General features: G+C 39.8%; 1 protein-coding gene across 16 annotated transcripts in view; it reads right to left on the bottom strand.

The window, feature by feature from the left end:
* The window catches only part of RERE (arginine-glutamic acid dipeptide repeats), a 517,403-nt gene that overhangs the window by 102,715 nt on the left and 393,172 nt on the right, over nt 1-21,516 (bottom strand). For all 16 annotated transcript variants that reach the window (XR_011649764.1, XR_011649765.1, XM_004481866.5 and 13 more), the window contains one exon: nt 15,635-15,733. Coding sequence is in view for 14 of the 16 variants with exons in the window: in XM_004481866.5 (XP_004481923.1) it covers nt 15,635-15,733 (99 nt within the window). In the remaining 2 variants the exon portion in view is untranslated. The remainder of the gene's footprint in view (nt 1-15,634; nt 15,734-21,516) is intronic.

The following is a 21,516-nucleotide window of genomic DNA, read 5'->3' as shown; positions in this document are numbered from 1 at the left end:
CTCAATAAACACAAAAATACTGAAATCATACAATGTATTTTCTCCAATCACAATGGAATAAACAAGAAATCAATAAAAGATGTCTGCCAAAAGGGTGCCAATGCAAAGTACCAGAAATCTGTTGACTTTAAAAAAAAAAAAGTTTTATTATTGTCTTAGATATCTTGCCACTTATTTAGGGATGGCTTTCCTTGCGGGGCACACTCCTTGTGCATGGAGCTCCTCTACGCGGGGGACACCCCAGTGTGGTATGGCACTCCTTGCATGCGGCAACAATGCCTGTGGGCCAGCTTCACCACACAGGCCAGGAGGCCCTGGGTTCGAACCCTGGACCTCCTATATGGTAGGCAGACACTCTTATCAGTTAAGCCACATCCACTTCCCATGTTGGCTGTTATAAAGAGTTTTTATCTGGGGTTACAAAGCCCTAAAGAGTCCAACTCAAGGTTGTTTTCTCGCCAAACTCAGTTGCCATGTGTTGAAGCAAGATGATCACCGATCTCTGCAACGGTTCATCTTTCACTTATAGGCTTCCTCTCTCTCCTGGCATAGGGCTCCTATGTTTCTCAGCCTTCTATATCAATCTTGGCTCTCTTCCCAAGGTCAGCTGCAAACTATCAGGCATTTGAATGGTTCATCTATCCCTGGGGCTCCCAGATCAAAAATGACAGAGCTCTCTCTCTTCCTGTGTCTTCTTGAGTGAGTATTTATTTTGACCCACCAAGGGGGCAGGGATTCAACGTGGATTATACTTTACTGACACGGCTTAATCAGAAGCCCTACATTGATTTTATCAAGTAAACTATCAGAGGCCCCTCACTGAATTTAATATAATCAAAGGATACCACACTCAGAGAAATTGACTAGTTTACAAACATAATCTTTTAGCTTTTTGGGATTCATAAAATAATCTCAAACTGTCACGGAGGTGGAAATTAAGCAACGTACTCAAACAAACAAGAGGTTAAAGAAGAAATCATAAGGGACAATAGAAAATATCTTGACGCAAAAAAAAAGAAAACACAACATAATAAAAACTTGGAGGATGCTGCAAAGGCAGTACTGTGAGAGAAGTTTATATCTTTAAGGGATTACATTAAAAAGGAAGAAAGATCTCAGAGACCTAACCTCAAAACTGGAAAGTCTTGAAAAAGAGCAAACTAAACCCAAAGTGAACAGAAGGAAGGAAATAAAGATGAGAGCAGAGATAAATTAAATAAAGAATAAAAGCACAATATAGAAAGTCAACAAAAGCAAAAATTGGTTCATTGAAAATATCAATAAAATGAACAAATCTTTAGTTAGACTGATAAAGAAAAAAAGGAGAGGGGATACAAATAACTAAAAGCAAAAATAAAAAGGACTGTTAAGGGTATATTATGAATAACCACACACCAACAAATTAGATAACCTTGATGAAACGGACAAATTCATAGAACCACACAAACTACCTCCACTGACTCAAGAAGAAATAGAAGGTCTCACAACAAGCCAAAATCTAGTAAATAGGTTCAATTAGTCACCAAGTATCTCCCAACAAAGAAAAGCCTGGGACAAGATGGCTTCACAAGTGTATTTTACTAAACCTTCAAAGAATAATGAACATCAGTTCACCTCAAAACCTTCCGAAAAACTGAAGAGGAGGGAACACTCCCTAATTTATTCAGTAAGGTCAACATCACCCTCATACCAAAGCCAGACAAAAGTACTAAGGAAAAGAAAATTATCATCAGTATTTCTTATGAAAAGAGATGTAAAAATCCTCAACAAAATATTAGCCAACCAAATCCAAGAGCATAATAAAATAATTATATACCAGGATCAAGTGGGATTTATCCCAGGTATGCAATGGTGGTTTGACACAAGAGAATCAATTAATATAATACACCACATTAACAGAAAGAATGGAAAAAGTCACATCTCAATTGATAGAGAAATCATCTAACAAAGTCCAGCACCTTTTCTTATTAAAAATATGCAGAAATCTAGGTAACGAAGGACTCTTCCTCAACATGGTGAAGGGAATATATGAAAAGCCCATAGATAACATCATACTTAAGTAGTGAGAAAGCTCCTTCTCTAAGATCAGAAAAAGATAAGGATGCCCGTTGTCACCACTATTATTCAATATTGTACTAGAAATTCTATCCAGGGAGGGATAAGTATTTGTCTCAGTGTAGTTCTATTCAGATTTATTCTATTTGGAGTACACTGTGCTTCTGGGAGGTAGACTTTCATAGCTTTCATCATAGTTTGTTAGTTTTCAGTCATTATTTCCTCAAATAATCTTTCTGCCCCCTTTGCCCCTTGCTTCTCCTTCTGTAACTCCCATGATGTGTGTGCTAGGGTGCTTCCTTCTATCATTCAATTCCCTGAACCCCTGCTCAATTTTTTCCATTTTCTCTTTTACTGTCTTTTCAATTCCAGATGTTCTGTCCTCTAAGCTAACCCTTTTTTCTGCCAGTTCAAATCTGTTTCTAAATGCTTCTAATGTAGCTTTAATCTCACCCGTTGTGTCTTTCATTCCTATAAGTTGTTATTTTTCTGTACAAGCTTTCAAATTATTCTTTATGTTCATGCAATGTCTTAACAGTCTTTAATAGTCTTTTATCTCTTTAGCCATATATTCCTTCAACTCATAAAATTGATTTAGGAGATTTGTTTGAACATCATTAATTAGTTGTTTCAAATCCTGTGACTTGTCTGCCATTTTAATTTAATCTGCAATCCAAACTCATCAATCAGAAGCCATGCTAAACCCTCGGCCTCACTACCCTCTTTCCCAGGGAAAAAATACTATTGCTTCCTTCTGTATCAGCAGCAGCCAGTCCTGGTCAGGAAGGAGGGTAGGGGGTTGGGTGCCATTCCTAGCCATGGGGACGATTTACTCATGTTTTTTCTTCAGCTTCTCTATCTCCCCATCCTGCTCTCACCTGGAGAGTGGAAAGCACTCCCCTGGTCTGCAAACCTCTAGAGCAGTTTTTCCAGGCAGTTTGTGCCTTTCCTCTTGCTGTTTTTAGAAGACAGGGAAGCCCTCTTCTATTCTGCCATTTTCTTGAAAGTCTCTTCCTATGTCAGTTTTTTTTTCATTATAAAGATTTTTAATTAAAGTATATCATTCACACATGAACATATATAATGTATAGTAATAGTTGTGAATTTACAAAACAAACATGCATAGCATCATCTATCACCTTACCACCAACTTGCATTATGAAAAATTTATAACAAACTAGGGAAGAGCACTGTCAAAATATTACTGCTAATTGTAGCCAATACCTTATATTTGGTGTATTTTTCCCCCATCCCACCCAATTACTGACACCCTGTATTAGTATTTATATTAGTCAGCCAAAAGGGTGTTGATGCAAAATATCAGAAATTGGTTAGTTTTTATAAAGGGTATTTATTTGGCATAGAAGCTTACAGATACCAGGTCATATAACCATAAGTTCCTTCCCTTACCAAAGTCTATTTCCATGTGTTGATGCAAGATGGCTGCTGATATCTGTCAGGGTTCTGGCTTCCTGGGTTCCTCTCTTCCCACGTCGTCTTCTCTCTGGGATTAGGGTTCCTCTTCCCAGGGTTTGCTGCTTACCAGGCTCAGGGTTTCTCTCTTCCGAAGGCTCCAACTTCAGGATCAAACTCCAACACCAAAACTCCAACATTAAAACTCCAACATTAAGAACCCTCAACTCTGTCCTTTGCCATGCCTTTTATCTGAGAGTCCCCACCCACCAAAGTAATCAATGCCCTACTGGCACAAGAGGTTTACCTAATTACTTAATCAAGTAAACCTATGAATCCAATATAATCTAATATGCCAAGAGGAGAAGATCAGGTTACAAACAAAATCCAATACTTCTCTTTGGAATTCATCAATAATATCAAACTGCTACAGTATTATATATTTGTTTTTGTTTTTAAGATTTATTATTTCTTCCCGCCCCCTTGTTGTTTGCATTTGCTGTGTCTGTTTGTTGTGTGTTGGTCTTCTCTTTCTAGGAGGCACTGGAAACCAAACCCAGGGACCTCCCATGTGGGCGGGAGGAGCTAAGTGCCTGAGGCACCTTAGCTCCCAGCTTTGTTGTATCTCTCATTGTGTTTCTTTGCTGTTTCTTGGTTACATCATCTTGTCAGGTCAGCTTGCCATCTTGCAAGTCTTCTCCAGGAGGTACCAGGAAACAAACCTGGACTTCCCATGTGGTAGGTGGAAACTCAGTCGCCTGAGCCATTTCGGCTTCCCATTACATATGTTATAGTTCATGAGAGATTGTTCTCATACTTGGTCTGTTAACCATAGCCCATCTTCCACCCCAAGATTCACTGTGTTATATAGTCCCGTGCTTTGTACAGTCCATTCAGCGAGTTAAACAACTTCTTGAAATAGTTCTGCCTTTCTTTCTTCCTTCTAGGTAGTACTAGCAAAATTAGATAATATAATAATGCTTAAATTGTACAGAGTTTCTGTTTGGGTTAATAGGTTTTGAATCAGATATCTTATATATTTCCATACCTTTAAGCTTCATTCTAACTGAGCAACTCACTACTAACCAACCACCTCACACTGTCTTTTATGTCCTTGTTGTTCTATTCTCTCTATAGATTATACCTGGTAATTTCTGTCCATCCTTCAAGGTCCCTTTCAGTAATACCTCCTCCACAGAGACCTTCCTGATCTTCCTTTCCAAGAACAGAAAACATCATGCATCCTGCATGTCCCGTGATCCCTAGCAGAATGTCAGGAGTATAAAAGGACCTCAAAAAGAGTTTTAAATTCTGTGGTTGCTGTCTCCTTTCTAGGTTGACCATGGTGACAATGTCCAACTCAAGCACTCATTTACAACCACTGCCAAAATCAGTCAAGGATACCACAGTGGGATGGTGAGATGCATGCCACACTGAAATTATCAAGGTTAGCATTGATTCATGCAGAGATGTTAGCAGTTAAAGAGCAAGGCAGTTTATCTGTTTAAAGTCAGTGATATTCAACTATAAAACTATTGTGACTAGTAATAGAAGAAATTGTAGCACTGAGGTGGAGAAAGTGACCACAGTAGTTGCTGAGGGCAGACAGAGGGAAGAAGAGATGTGACATGCAGGCATTTTTGGGACTTTGAGTTGTCCCAAATGATACTGCAGGGTCAGATGCTGGACTTTATTTTTATTTTTTATTTCTCTCCCCTTCTCCCCCTCCCCCATTGTCTGCTCTCTGTGTCCATTTGCTGTGTGTTCTTCTGTGTCTGCTTATATTCTTGTCAGCGGCATCGGGAATCTGTGTCTCTTTTTTTGTTGCATCATCTTACTGCATCAGCTCTCTGTATGTGCGGCCCCACTCCTGGGTAGGCTGCACTTTTTTCACACGGGGTGGCTCCCCTTACGGGGTGCACTCCTTGTGCGTGGGGCTCCCCTATGGAGGGGACACCCCTGTATGGCACGGCACTCCTTGTGCACATGAGCACTGCGTGTGGGCCAGCTCCACACCGGTCAGGAGGCCCTGGGTTTGAAACTTGGACCTCTCATGTGGTAGGAGGATGCTCTATCCATTGAGCCAAATCTGCTTCCCTGGTGTGATGCTTTCTGACTCCCCTAAAAGCATGATCCATTTCAAAGTATTGCCACAAAGGAAGATAAATCTATGTCTGACAGGCGGAGGGAAGGATGGAAGGATAGAAGGATGGAAGGGAAGTGGGAAGGGGGTGGGGTGTGGGGGAAAGGGAGAAAAGAAGAAAAAAATAATGAAAGTTGATTATGAAGTCAGAGAGTTCTAATGTGGGAGACAAGCCACAAAGTCAGGGTGCTCTAGTGCCAAAAACTTGGGAAGTTACAATTAGCTGAAAAAGAAGTTGGGCTGTTCCAAAGGATGATATGAAAACGATACTTTTATGTTTTGTTATTGCTGAAGGACTGGAGAACGTGAGGGTATCCTATCAGAAAGATTTAACAATTACTGACAATGGGCAGGTTTTTCCACCTGCCAAACTCCAATATGGGATGCAGGTATCTCTCAGAGCTGGAGAGACAAACTCTGCCTTTCCTTGCTAAGCTGGTGAAGCCCAATTCAGAATTCTGTCTCTTTCTTGTTATGGTCACCAAATTTTGCTTCCTAATACTTTACTTTATGCATGTGGAAAACATCTGGAATCCACCTATATAAAAGTACTCTGGAAAATGTCTTTAAAGCAAGTGCTGAAATATCATTCACAAATGTCATTTAGCAGCATGCAGAGTGTTAGAGGAAGAAGAATAACAAAGCAGTACTAGGGAATAAACAACAAAAGAAAATAAAACAAGCAAAGAAAACAGGCTATGATTCGAGCAAATGTAGTAAGTAGGGGATTACTGAGGCCATTACTGGCCCTACCTCAGAGAGCCTTTAGATTTAAGATGGAAGTATGCCAGGAGAGAGAAGACAGCTTTAAATAAGCTGCCTCTCATTGTAGGGTTCCAGTTTTTTCTTTTACTTCCTGTTTTCTACCTCCAACAAGCATTCCAGTTACCAGGGTAATGTCTCACCTCTGAAACCTAGGGCTCTAATGTTACTGTACATAGACTACCACATGCCTACACCTTAAAATGAACACCAGCTCTGTTGCTAAAAAACTCAAGAAAAAGGTTTTTATACCTGTCATTTATAAAATAACCACTCTGTCTATGGAAGAACAAATACAATCTCTCAAGTCCCCCTGTGTCTTGTTCTCATTTTTAGAATAAGCAGAGAAAAGATGATTAGGAGTAGCTGAAAGTCTATGCTACCCGCATTTTTTAAAATGCCCCTGAAAATTAGATGGAAAACATGTATCCAACTGCTCTAGTGTTTATTAATCTTTCAGGATGAAAATCCCCCCCAGCAAACCCCCTCTCCCAGCACAAATGAAAAAACATGTCATAAAAAGTACTCTTCAATTTAAAAAGTTTATCCCTAGCTACGAAGACTAATTCGGGGTATGTTGTATTCAATGTGGGGTTACCTTTCAGGTCTTCCATCTGTTCTGGTATTCACAGCTCCAAGACCCAAACATGGAAGCAGATGCGAACATGCATGTATATGTACATGGAGCCCCGGAGGGGAAGAATAGGTATTTCATGATCAGTTTCTTTAAAAAAAAAAAAAAATCTAAAAATAGGGCTGGAGAATAATAAACTAAAAAATGTATTGGTTTAAGAAAATAAGAGTAACGATGATCTTGTTCAAGAGAAAGAGAAACAAACATACTAACTTCTTGAACCATAGTGTAAAGAGGAAACCTAGAAAGCAATAAGGCCACATATGTGTGGAAGGCTGAATTTATAGGTTTTAACCCAGAGGCAACTTCTACTGACATGAAATGAAATAATGTTTTAAAATATCTCTCCCCTTAAAATGCCCTATCTCATTTACTAAAGGATGTAAAAATACATCTCTTTACAGTGTTAAAAGGAGAATCTTTCTGCAAGCTAACTGACAAAATTGATTTCTTTATAATAACTTTTCTGTACATATAATTGATTTTTAATTCACTATCTCATTTCTGAAAGGACCCACCAATAAACTCCACTCTATCCATAGAATCGACTTTTTTATTAAACAAGGGTTTAGTTCAAAGGCTAATGCGAGTTAATCACAGGAAAAATAATTCAATTTCATTAATAGTTGAAACAGCACAAATTCCACTGACTTTTTTAATATGAAGAACTGATTTTTACCTAGGACCATCATCAGAATATTCAACATGAAATGAGACCAACATTTATGTAAGTAACACGTCAACATTTATATTTCTCTTATTTTTCTACTCTCAAATCTAAGAATTAAGTTGTTCATAAGAAACAGTTAAACAATTATGTTTAAAATAGGAGGAAGTGTAGTTAGTGGAGAGAAATCTACTAGAACTCAATTTAAACATTTCTAAGTACCTATGTGTTACACATATAGCATGTCTACCTTTCAGTTATAGCAAAGTTTCTAAATGAATTAAAAAACTTTTTAAAGTTTCTTTAGAAAGTGTGAATTTCAATGTTTGAATTTACATGTATGTAAAATATACACAAAGATTACAATTACATAAAGCCATGTATATACATAAACAAAGACCCAATGATAGCTAGAAACCAGTAAACTTATATTTAAATGATAGTGTGGTACAGTGAGTTTTTAAATCCTCTTTGGTTTTTTAAAATGATGTTCTAACAAAAGGGAAATTCACATACAATTTTAAAGAGAAGAAAATGAATAGATTCATATTAGATGACTTAAAGGATCCTCTACTAGTATTACATTCTTTTAATGACTATGTGAAACTGTAAACAATATTGAAAATTTTACCATCCCTACAATAAACAGCATACAATTAAGCCTCCCTTTCTATTGCAGATATAAAATGTAAATTCAAACACCAAAATTATGGACATCTTAAAACCATGTGATGGTAACTGCAGGCTGTGTAAGTCTCTGTTTCCTTTGTCATTATTCTCTCTCTCCCCCTCTGCTTTCACCCTTCACAAAAGGACCTTAACCATTTTTTGTTTGTTTTTTAAGATACTGGGGATTGAGCCCGAAACCTTGTATGTGGGAAGCCAGCATTCAATCACTGAGCCACATCAGTTCTGGAGTTGGTTTTTTTTTTTTTTTTTTTTAGGAGGTACTAGGGATGGAACCAGGGACCTCCCATGTGGGAAGTAGGTGCTCAACTACTTCAGCCATATCTGTTCCCCTAACAGATGTTTGCTTGTTTGTTTTTGGAGTACTGGGGGCCAGGAATTGAACCCGGGATCTCATATGTGGGAAGCTGATGCTCAACCATAGAGCTACAACTGCTCCCGTGAATTGGTTTTTCTGTGTGTGTTGTCGTTTTTTTTTTTTTTTTTTTTGAAGCACCAGGAACTGAAGCCAGGACGTCCCATGTGGGAACTAAGCACTCAACCACTTGAACCACATCTGCTCCCTAAGACCTTAACTTTTATTTTGCTGTGAATTACATTTTTTAAAGCTGCCACACAAACAATAAATAAATTCATTGTATTTTTTGCCCCACTAAGCAGCTCCATCTTCTAACACATGTAGATGTCTGGCCTGAAAAGAGGGAACAATGAAATCAATGTTTTCTCTAGCAGAGAAACAGGGTATAACAAAGGCATTTGAGGATGTTGCTGGGGAAAGAAACCATGCAAATAGCTGTATGTATTCCATATGTAATTTCTTGACCAACTGCACAGGTTTAGTAGATTACAAATATTCAGAAAACAGCTTGCCAAGTCACGCCAATTTTGAAAGAGAGATTTTCATTTGTATTTATGATAAACTGAGCTTTCAATCAAAGGTGGGTTTAGATGTTTTAAAATGTATGAACTTGTAAATCCATGTACATAACCAATTGAAGTTTATCTACTACCAAGGATTAACCATCCTTGGATAAAAATTTCAGAAGATATTTGTATCTAGGTTGGTCACCTCAAAGCATTTCATGTAAAATGATACAAAATATTTTAAAAAGCAGTATATTTCTATACTGCAAGTTACCCAAGATGAAATGAAAACTTATGCAACAAAACCCTTACCTTGTGCAAAACCTGGATTTTTGCTGAAAGCTAATTCAATATGAAAATATTTCAAAAACCAAACATGGCCAAGTGGGAAGCAAAGAGTAAATGCATGGCCCAGAGGAACACCCAGTTCTGAGCCTCACAATCTTGCAAGCAAGCCAGGCCGAACTCCCAACTCCACCAGTAAAATGCAGACCCTGAATTCTAAAAAGAATTCAAGAATTCATCTCCAGTATTTCCATAATCAACAAATGAATGCTAATTAAGGGCACAGTATCAAGAAGCAATGAAATGAAATCCGAGTGCAATAAGCAACAACATTAACAGGAACAAATGCTACCTTCAGCTTGCATGCATAAATAAACAGAATTAAAAACTATCCGAGCATGGAAGGGTGACTTCATCTGTTTTGATGAGGTGCAGTTCACAGCCAGGGGCCTTTATGTCATATTTAAATGTGTTTATCATGTTTAATTAAAACCTAATAATCTAGGATTTTGGGTTTTTTTTAAGTTCTGATCTATATTTCCTCCTCTTCATAAATTCTGATCTGCATGACTTCCTATAAAGGAAGAATACTTTTAGTCTAATGTAAGAGAGACTGGTTAACGATTAATAAAACTCTCATACACAGTAGACAACCATTTGCTTTGGCTCCACCCTTGTCCATACTGTAGTATTTATTAGTGTCATTAAATTCCCTAGCCATTTCTTCAAAAATGTGTATCCAGTTTATTTAACATGAAAGATTTTTCCATGGGCTAGCTACCAATGTGTTTCTTACCACCACTCCACTAAAGCTGAGTTCGTGTATCTTTTATTTGGTCTAGAATTTGACAGAAATTGACATCAATTTTGCTTTATTACAACAAGTTGTAAAATATCACAGCCCCAAGGCAACTTCAATAAAAAAAAAATACTATGCCTACATACAAACTATCAGAAAAATTACTGAGAGAAAATGTGAGATGGAAGGCCTCCTCTGGATAACTCTGAGGTCTTAGATCTCAAGAATTGGTGAAAAACTGGGAAAAAGAGGTTGGGGGATATTACTGCTGCTATTAATTTAGGAGTTTTTTCCAAAAGTAAAATTTGTAAAGTTAGCTTTGGATGCATGTAAATGTTTTCTTTTTGATACTCATTTATGATTATTAACAATTACAAGTTTTAAGTGATATATTAAGGACAGTCTTAATGTAGTAAACAATTTTTAAAAGAATAACCTTGAATAAAGAATCAGCAAGATTCTTCAAGCCCCTGTAGATAGAGACCTTGTCTTACCCTTAATAAGTTTACAAGGAGAAGGGCAACAAAGCAATCAACTCAGAAATAAAGACAGTGAGGAAAAAACAAGCAGGCAATCAGGGCATGAAAAGCTAGCATGAAGGGGCAAAGGATTAACTGCCAATAATGATGTAAATGGGAAATGCAGTTCAGAAGAGGGAGTAATGGCTGTGGTATGGGCAGAAGAAATGAGCTAAATCTTCAAGAATGGCTAGGATTTGGACTGGCAAGAGAAAGAGGTAGTCTGTGAAGAGTCACAGAGGAGAGGACCTCTAGCATAAGGAGGAAGGGGGTCCACATCTGCTGGAAGAAGGCAAGGGTAATCAGGTGCTCATCCCATCAACCCTCTCACATGGGTGGGGGGGTAGCCACTTCAAAGTATTCATATAGACACAAAGAAAAATAACTTCATCCATTTTAGACAGGACTTGAGTAATCAAATTAATATTCGAGAGAGAATAAAGCTTAAAAAATAATTAAAATATCCCAAATATATAGAAAATTGGGGGGAAAAAAGAAGAGAGGTAGGCCCATGCACTAATTTTAGCTGGTACACATTTGTTTGGCTTATTCCTCAGATTCCTGGGGTGAGAAAATATGGTAAATTCAACAAAGGGGGCAGTGTGAATGGAACAGGTATTACTATCTGGATCCAAAGCTGGGCTAAGGTAAAGAGGGGGCTGCCAGGTAAAACAGTTCCAAGATTTGCTTTGGATACATTTATTGAAGTTTCCTTTAGTCTATCAATCAATTAATCATTCTCTCCTGTTTTTTTTTTTTTTTTTTTTAAGATTTCTCTCTCCCCACCCCCTCTTTGTTTGCACTTGCTGTGCCTGTTTGTCTTCTTTGTTTCTTTAGGAGGCACTGGGAACTGAACCTGGGACCTCCAATGTGGGAGGGAGATGCCTGTTTAAGCCACCTCCGTTTCCTGCTTTGTTTTGTCTCTCGCTTTTTTCCTTGTCTCTTATTGCATCCTCTTGTTGCGCCAGCTTGCCACCCTGCTCACCCTCTTTCAGAGGCACTGGGAACCTCTGCTCCTTGCTTTGCTGTGTCTTTTATTGTTTTTCTCCTTGTGTCTCTTGTTGCATCATCTTGTTATGTCAGCTTGCTACACCTGCTCATTGGGCCAGCTCACTGTCTTCTTTAGGAGGCACCAGGAACTGAACGAGGGACATCCCATGTGGTAGGCAGGAGCCCAATCACTTGAGCCACATCTGCTTTTTATTTTCCTTAAGATTTACTGTATTTATTTATCCCCCTCCTTGTTGTTTACACTTGCTGTCTGCTCTCTGTGTCCATCTGCTGTGTGCTCTCTATGCCTGCTCACTCATCTTCTCTTTAGAAGGTGGCAGGAACCAAACCTGGGACCTCCTATGTGGGAGAGACGCAATCAATTCTTGAGCCACCGCAACTCCCTTTATTTGCTTTTGAGATTTAAGAAAATGAAGTTTAACTTCCTATAAATAAGGGAACACTTTTATCCCTAGGCTCTGCAAGAACTGAATGACTGCCAAAACATTTCTCAAAACAGCATGAAACAAGAAGCAAACATGATAAAAATGAGCCCAAACTGACAAAGATCTATGTAGTCAAGGATCATTATTCTGTACTCAATATTTACAACTCTGGAGTCATGTTTTATTTTTTTTTAATGAAGCTGGGCTCTTTCCGATATGTGAGGCTCCCTTTTCCATCCCACTGCCTCTGCTAAAATATCCAAGCAGCAGCAATGGAGATAGTCAACATCTTGCTGGATATAAACAAATGCTGCAAGAAAAGGAAATCAGCAGGAGAGTGGACTTGATGCTGTGTATTTTTAAAATTCCAGAGGGAATGAAAGGTTAAGGAAGGAATGAAGGAAGAGAGAGAGGAGACAGAGTCATGGCTAGGGAGGAGCTGACGAGGCATGAGGAAAAGGGAGGTAGAGCAGGGCAGGAACAGCAAAGTAGAAGGGGTAGAGAGGCGAGAGAGGGAGGGAGGCACCAATAAAAAATGGAGATAGGGAAACGGACTTTGGCCCAGTGGTTAGGGCGTCCGTCTACCACATGGGAGGCCCGCGGTTCAAGCCCCGGGCCTCCTTGACCCGTGTGGAGCTGGCCCATGCGCAGTGCTGATGCGCGCAAGGAGTGCCCTGCCACACAGGGGTGTCCCCCGCGTAGGGGAGCCCCACGCGCAAGGAGTGCACCCATAAGGAGAGCCGCCCAGCGCGAAGGAGGGAGCAGCCTGCTGAGGAATGGCGCCGCCCACACTTCCCGTGCCGCTGACGACAACAGAAGCGGACAGAGAAACAAGACGCAGCAAAAAGACACAGAAAACAGACAACCGGGGGAGGGGAGGGGAATTAAATAAATAAAAATAAATCTTAAAAAAAAAAAAAATGGAGATAGAAGGGAGATTTATGTTCAAGAACTAAAGGAGAATAAGGATTAGACCCAACTGTCATGGTACACATGTACCAACAAAGGCCTAAAGACTGTGAAGTGCCAGACCAAGAAGCATGAAAGAAATCTTGTAAAGCATCCTATTCATCTCCTTTTATCTTTGCTCCATAAAGATTTTTTTAAAATTGTAGAATTAAAATATTTTACCTATCCAATCTCTTATCTCCTCCCATAAATGGGTTTAAGGTAAGAAACTACATCAATATGACTTCAAAATAACTTGAGTACGGAAATGGACTTGGCCCAGTGGATAGGGCGTCCGCCCACCACATAGGAGGTCCGTGGTTCAAACCCTGGGCCTCCTTGACCCATGTGGAGCTGGCCCACGCGCAGTGCTGATGCACGCAAGGAGTGCCGTGCCACGCAGGGCTGTCCCCATGTAGAGGAGCGCCACCCGCAAGGAGTGCGCCCCTTAAGGAGAGCTGCCCAGAGTAAAAAAAAAGTGCAGCCTGCCCAAGAATGGCGCTGCACACACAGAGAGCTAACACAGCAAGATGACACAATGAAAAGAAACAGATTCCTGTGCCGCTGACAACAGAAGCAGACAAAGAAGAACATGCCTCAAATAGACACAGAGAACAGACAACTGGAGTGGGGGGTGGGGGGAAAGGGGAAAGAAAGAAAGAAACAAACAAACAAATAAATAAATCTTTAAAAAAAACAATAACTTGAGTATAATGTTTGTAACTTTGGCAATGATCTGAAAAACAATGTTTAATGATTTTTTGGTCTCACCCCTAATCAGGTAAGATTTCTAAAATTTCAAAACAGCTACACTAACTTCATCCTAAATCTGATAAAATGAAAGACTTAAAGAACTATTCAACTGGCACTCTATTATCAAACTTTCAAAGGCCATTTCAGTCCACCTCTTTGCTGCCACCTAGTTTTTTTCCCATTCCTCCTCCATTCTTCTCAACTCCTCCTGAAACCCCATCCAAAAACATACCATGAGCAAATTATCCTGGCTTTGCCTTCAAAATACATTCAGGCTCTCACTACTCTCACCGCCACAACTGCTACTGTACCACTGAATTACCAGTCTCTGGCCTGGCTGCTGCCCTGTAGTCTCCTCTCAGCTCTGCAGCCACAGTGATCCCCACTGTCAGATCAAATCTCTCCTCTGCTCAAAATCTGCTCATGCAAAGCAAAATCCTAACCCTGGTTCCACAAGGCCATACCTGACCTGATCTGCCTCCACCCCACCCCACCATCCACCTCTCTTACTGCTGCCCCCCGACCACTATGCACCAAATATGTTCCTGCCTATTTCTTAAACATGCCAAGCATGCTTTCACCTTAGGGTCTACAACTCTCATCTCTTCATCTCACTAAGGTCTCTGTTCATATGTTACTTACCAAGGCTTTCCCAACACCCTAACATAAACCAGCACCCCCATTCACAGTGGACTCCCCACCCCCATTATCCTACTCTACTCAATCTCAGCACATGCAACTCCTCTTGACATATACTGATTTACAGACAGTTTCCCATTAAAACATGAAACTCATGCAAAGAGGGACTTTGTGTTCTTTTGGACATGGCTCCTAACAAAGAACCTGGCATGTAGTAGGCACTCAATGAATACCACCAAATAAATAAGAAAGGGTGGGATCAGTAGAGCGCCTAAAATTTCTTTACACTCGTTTCATCACATATTTTTTTAATGTGTTAAAGAACTAGAAATCAATATGTGACTGAGTGCCAACCTTCATCTTAATTTCATCTGACCTGAAGGGCAAATATCAAGCAATAAACTCATTCTAAAGGCTGTATTTGAGAAAGCACTAGAAACAGTGAGCCTTTTACAGCAATGCCTTTTGAAAATCACAAGATGGGGATGTAGCTTCATGAAAACCCTTGTTTGCTGGGATGGGAATCTGCGGGTTTGCAAATCTGTATTTGTGAGGACATTTCTCTCTCCCTTCTCACCTCTTCTAAAGTGCCATAGCACTAGAATAGACATAAAATTCACTCGTCCTTCAGTAGGTTAAGAGTCCTGCCAGCCTTCAAAATAAAAAGAAGTCACTAGCCCTACTCTAGGTTATGCATCAGTTGATTTTAACAAGCTTGTGCCTTAAAATAGTGTCAGCTTGCACCAAAAATAAATCAACCAACCCAACCAAACTTAACTTGTTTTAAGAATAATTACCAATTTCTCCTATCTTCCCATGAAACCTGAGAAAATCTTTCCCATCAGTAGTAGCTACTACTAAAATCAAGTAGTAAATAGGAGACTTCAAGGTTCTCTCCCTTTGACTGATGGATGCCATGATGGTGATTCTCCTGAATGCACGTCTTTCCCCAAGTAGCAGGGAGCTCACACACTTCAAAGCAACCACCCCAATGACCCAGAACATGAGGGCAAATGCCCATTGAAGCTCACCACTTCATCTTCGGTCCAGCACTTTTCGATAAGCTTGGGCACAGGCTTTTTTACCAGGCGCTGCAAGGCTTTGCCAGCATCATAACCACTTTCATGTAACTGAAACAACAACAACAATTGAGTTAGTCAATTGCACCAAATAAGAGAATTGGAAGCAAATCAATAGAAAGCAAGCCCTACATTTACTTTCTTTAATAGAAGAATACTGAAGGGACATACAGACCCTCAATCATTTTAGTGAGAGTGGTAATTTGTTTTCATCCCAACCATCCTCCCAGATCCAGCTGCTCTGGGAGAGGGATATGGGTAAGATAGAGAACATTTTGATGATAACAAGAATAGGATTAAGAACAAAAATAAAAAACATCTATTGAGCATGTAATCTGGCACAGTGCAAACTGCATTCCATGTATTCTTTATCTTTCTTATCCTGTGAGGAAGATAGTCTCTCATTTAATCCCATAGGATAGGAACTACTGTCACCCCATTTTACAGATGAGGAAGCCGAGGCACAGAAAGATCAAGTAAAGGTGCTCACCACACTGAGCCAGTAGGTAGTAGGGCCAGGACCTGAACTCAATCACTGACTCTACTCTTTGTTCTGTTCTCCCCAAAGCAGCCTACAGATATATTAGATTGCTCTTTCCCTTAGCATTTCTTTAGTCTTATAACTGAAAAAAAAACTAAAGTGCCTACAATACAAGAGCTTTTTAAAGAAAATAATACTGTGATAATACACTAATTTTTCAGTACACCTGAAGGAAAATGTTGGTATAACTACACATTCCTTTCAGGACCAGACATCTCCTCTCCGGTTGAATCTATTGACCTTTCCTCACTCCCTTTTCTTCTGAGCCCTGGCAGTGCCCGGCAGCACTGACCCTTTGCTACACTGCAACAGTACATTTGCCTTGGCTTCCGTGGTCTCATCCACTCCTCAAACCTGAGTCCCAATTTACAGATGATGGAAAGAAACAACAGGTACAAAGGTCCACTGCCCAAACTATAGCTGTCTCTCTAAAATTCTAATGGAAATCTACCTTTCTTTTACAGATCTATTCTTCTGACACAAGAACGGTATCTGTTTTGGCTAAGAAAAGTCCCTATCATGAAGGGGACACTCAAGAAACACTTGTTAAATTAACATGTAAAAGAATAAATGCCTTCAACTATTGTCCCTATGTACCCAAGTTAAGTCTAAATCTCAGTTTATTTGAATTCATTCAGTCTTAAGTCAACTGAGTACCTACTATGTTTCAGGCAATGTGAATAGGCCTAGGAAACATAGGCGTTAACAAAACAGGCAGAGAAATCCCTGTCCTCATGGAGTAAACATTCTGATCTTTTCACTGGGGCTCAATCCCTTACTTGAACAATTCACAAGTATTTACTGAACACTCAGTGAAAGTAAGTCTTAATAAATCACAGTTCCTACTCCCAGGATACTCACAAATGGTGGGAATGTGTTGAGGGAATACAAAAGATAGAAGATGAGAAGATCAAGTAATCTGTAATAATTACTATCACCTAGGTGTACACAAAGAGCTATAGAACCAGAATGAGAGAGCCCTGTTTTATCTCTGTAAGAGAAGCCTCATTAGAAGGACATACAGACTACCTTCCAAGTAACTGCTTGTAGTCCCAGGGCTGGACACTTAATAAGCCCAAAATAAGTATTTGTTCAATGAAATGAATAAAGGTTTGAAATATACACAGCAGGACTCTCATCTTTCTAATGATTCAACTGCTATTGGAAGGGATGTTACAAATTTGTTCTCATTGCTCACTGAGTGAAATAGAAAGTATTAAAAATAAAAATTTCCAGGACATTCTCTTATTTTACAGGACATCTATTTATTTTAAATCACAACCATCCAAGAAGTCCAGGTTACATGTTAATTCTAACAGTAAGTCAACTTAAAACAAACCTAATCATCTCTAACAACTACCAATATTGGCTACTGCTTTGGAGTGGTGGTACAATGTGCGGTGTATGTGTAATGAATGTAGATAGTAATGTATTTATTTTTATGGCACTCCAACATTATACTATTTTTAAAATAGATTATTATAACTTGCAAATGTATGAAAACTGTCCAATCTCACCTCTTTTTTGAGGTATAAAAAATTAAAATAAGGGAAGCGGATTTGGCTCAATGGATAGAGCATCCGCCTACCACACAGGAGGTCGAGGGTTCAAACCCAGGGCCTCCTGACCTGTGTGTTGAGCTGGCCCATGCGCAGTGCTGACGCATGCAAGGAGTGCCGTGACATGCAGCGGTGTCCCCTGCATAGGGGGAGCCCCATGCACCAAGGAGTGCACCCCATAAGGAGAGCCACCCAGCGTGAAAAAAGTGCAGCCTGCCCAGGAACGGCACCCCACACACAGAGAGCTGATGCAGCAAGATGACAGAACAAAAAAGACACAGATTCCCAGTGCCACTGACAAGAATATAAGCACATACAGAAGAACACACAGCAAATGGACACAGAGAGCAGACAACTGGGCGTGGGGGGGGGGGGGGGGAGAGCGGGGAAAGGGAGAGAAATAAATCTTAAAAAAAAATTAAAATAAGGTTTGAGTTCCATATTTAGCCTAATATCTAGAACAAGGAGATATATGCCAAGTTCTATGATATAATGAAGATGTACAATGAGAGCTTAACAACATGGATTAGAATTGAATAAAAATAAAAACTCCATGCCTATTTATTTTTTAAAAGCACATATTTTAGTAATAAATAGAAATCAAGTTGATCAAATCATAAATTCCTAATTAAAAGCTCATGGCAAGGCAAGCAGATGTGGCTCAAGTGACTGGGCTCCCATCTACCATATGAGAGGTCCCAGGTTTGGTTCCCAGGGTCTCTTGGTGAAGGCAAGCAGGCCCACGTGGAGAGCTGGCACACTCAGAGAGCTGACACAACAAAACAGAGACACAGAGGAACAACAATGAGAGACACAACAAACCAGAGACACAGAGGAACAACAATGAGAGACACAACAAACCAGGGAGCTGAGGTAGCTCAAGTGATTGAGGACCTCTCTCCCACATCATAAGGTCCCAGGATCAGTTTCCAGTGGCTCCTAAGAAGAAGACGAGAAGACAAACAGACACAGAAGAATGTGCAACAAATGGACACAGAGAGCAGGTAATGATGGGGTGGGGAAAGAGAAAGAAATAAATCTTTTTTTATAAAAGGTATGGCCCATGTTGCTTCACAACAGTGATGAATAATTTTAGAGCGCTCTGGGAAGATTATTGGCGTTCAGGACATCATTCGTTTATTCAACAAGTATTTATTGAGTGTGAAACTTGGGCAGGCACTAAAGAACTGTGAATAACATGGAGCATAGATGCCAAAAACATATAACTGAGAATTTTGTGAACAGTGTGAATCTGTTCTACTATGACACTTATATACAGATGTTACATCCTATCTCTGGGGTCCAAGAACGCTGGGCTTTACCTTCTTTGTTCGGTGCATCATGCATAGGTAAGCCCTTCATAAAAGGAGTTTTCTAGGTAATTATAAAGATTTTCTTCCTTCAGATGGGGGTAAAAATAAAATTCAAGGTAGAACTTTACCAAGTCAGACTGGTAAATCTGGGATTAAATGCAAACTCTATTGTTTTTTTTTTTTTTTAGGAGGTACTGGGGATTGAACCCAGGACCTCACACATGGGAAGGAGGCGTTCAACCACTTGAGCTACATCCACTCCCCTATATGTAATTTTTTTCTTTTAAAGATTTATTTTATTTATCTCTCCCCACCCCCTCATTATTTGCTCTTGCTATTTCTATTTGTCTTCTTTGTTTCTTTAGGAGGCACTGGAAACCAAACCCAGGACCTCCAATGTGGGAGGGAGGTGCCTAATCATTTAAGCCACCTCTGTTCCCTGCTTTGTTGTGTCTTTTGTTGTGTTTTTCCTCCTCTGTCTCTTGTTGCATCAGCTTGCCACACCTGCCCATCATGCCAGATCACCATCCTGCTCATTCTCTTCAGGATGCACCAGGAACCTCTGTTCCCTGTTTTTTTTGGGTCTCTCATTAGGTTTTTTTTCCTTGTGTCTCTTGTTGGGTTACCTTGCTTTATCAGTTTGCCACGCTTGCCTCTTGTTGGGTTACCTTGCTGTATCAGTTTGCCACACTTGCCTGTTGCACTAGCTATCTTCTTTAGGAGGCACTGGGAACTGAACCATGGACCTCCCATGTGGTAGGCAGGAGCCCAATCACTTGAGCCACATTTGCTTTCCCCTAAATGCAATTTTAATGTATGGTGTAGTGAAATGTACATTTTGGAGCTGCTGCTGAAAGAGAATTTCAAAAAGCAGGGACTAAGACATAGCATCTTGACTCAATCAACTTCTAAGCTTCTCAACTACTGATGGGAGAAGCACTTAGATCTTTCACTATCCTTATTACCATACCATCCACTAAATCAGGATGTCATTTAGCTTTTCAAATTTGTTACCACAGGTTTTTGTGGGTTTTTTAAATCCAATTTTCAAGGGAACATTACTTGTAAATCATACAGCACTAACTGCATGACTGCATTTCTATTCAAGTAAAACCTGTTTTCCCACAAACCACAGGGAAAGATCTGGGGTTTTCAGCTGGAGAATTTGATCACAAAATATAGAATCACCAACCCAGAAGCCTTTTGAGCCATTCCATCATGGAACAATCCCTGTTTCACTGTTTTCCATCAGTTTGCCCTTTTGCCGCCTAGGCTTGCCCCACAGAATCCTCAAATGTATGTTCTTCCCTTAATTTTTGGTTTGTTTACTGTAAATGACAAATGTGAACTCTTCCCCTATTAGTTATCCATCCCTCCTCCACCACACCTTCTGCATCAGAAGTCCAGTGTCCATGAGATCCAGGGAATGGAGGCAGGTCCAGTGGGATATCCTCCCAGCCCCAGAGACAAGATGCTCACATGATATTCTCTTTGCCTTCAATGCATTCAACGAAGAGCCCTGGGCAACTCCTTATGCCAATTACTGTGCTAGCAATGGGGATTCAGTGTCATGCAAATATGGGCAGGAGAGAATGAGGGGAGTCATTCTGGTAGATTTGTGTACTAAAAACAATAGCTTCAGAGTAATAAACTCCTGGTATAGCTCCACTGTAATAAACCACCACTACAGTGGATCACTGTGAGCCAAAGACATGTACAATATGGAACTGGAAACAATTAGCCAGTTGCTTAAGAAACTCTCAAGGACTCCAGGTGCTCAGCAACCCTTCTATATAAACTTTCAAGTGCCTGCTGTAGCCCAGTGAAAACAGCACAGGATTCGGGGTGGGGGCAAATGTTTATTACCAGGACTGTCCCAAACCATCTGTGTTGAGGCTTTCATCTGTCGAGTGGGCATAATAACAGAACAAGGGGATGAATTCAATGAGAGACAAGGTATTATCATAGGGAGTAATATTTTAGATACATATCCCTTATTTAAGACTATTCAAACACACACTTGGTCAACAGAGTCAACCATGCTGGCAACTAGGCATACAGTTGTCTTGTTACAGCCTTTGACCTCTCAGTAAATAGCAGGAAGAAAGGTCCATGAAGCAAGAAGAAAAAGACATTTCTGCATAATTGCCCAAGTTAAATCTGCGAATCTCACTCTGCCTAACAAATCATTCCCCAATAATATATATAAGTGCTTTATTGGCAAGCTTCTCAAAAGCATAAATAATACTTAATGACTGCCTACAGTTTAATTAACTCATGATTGAACTTCTCATGGACTGCTATAAACATGAAATTATATCCTTCCTCAAAGCTCCATGGATGGAAATTTTGTTTTAAGTTTTAACTCTCCTGCCTAAATAATTCTGAAATTTTAGCAACTCTGTATACTGGACAGAGAGA

Source organism: Dasypus novemcinctus, chromosome 9, assembly GCF_030445035.2.
Source record: "Dasypus novemcinctus isolate mDasNov1 chromosome 9, mDasNov1.1.hap2, whole genome shotgun sequence".
Classification (NCBI taxonomy): Eukaryota; Metazoa; Chordata; class Mammalia; order Cingulata; family Dasypodidae; genus Dasypus; species Dasypus novemcinctus.
Note: the sequence above shows the minus strand (reverse complement) of the source record. Positions and strands in the feature narration are given on the sequence as shown.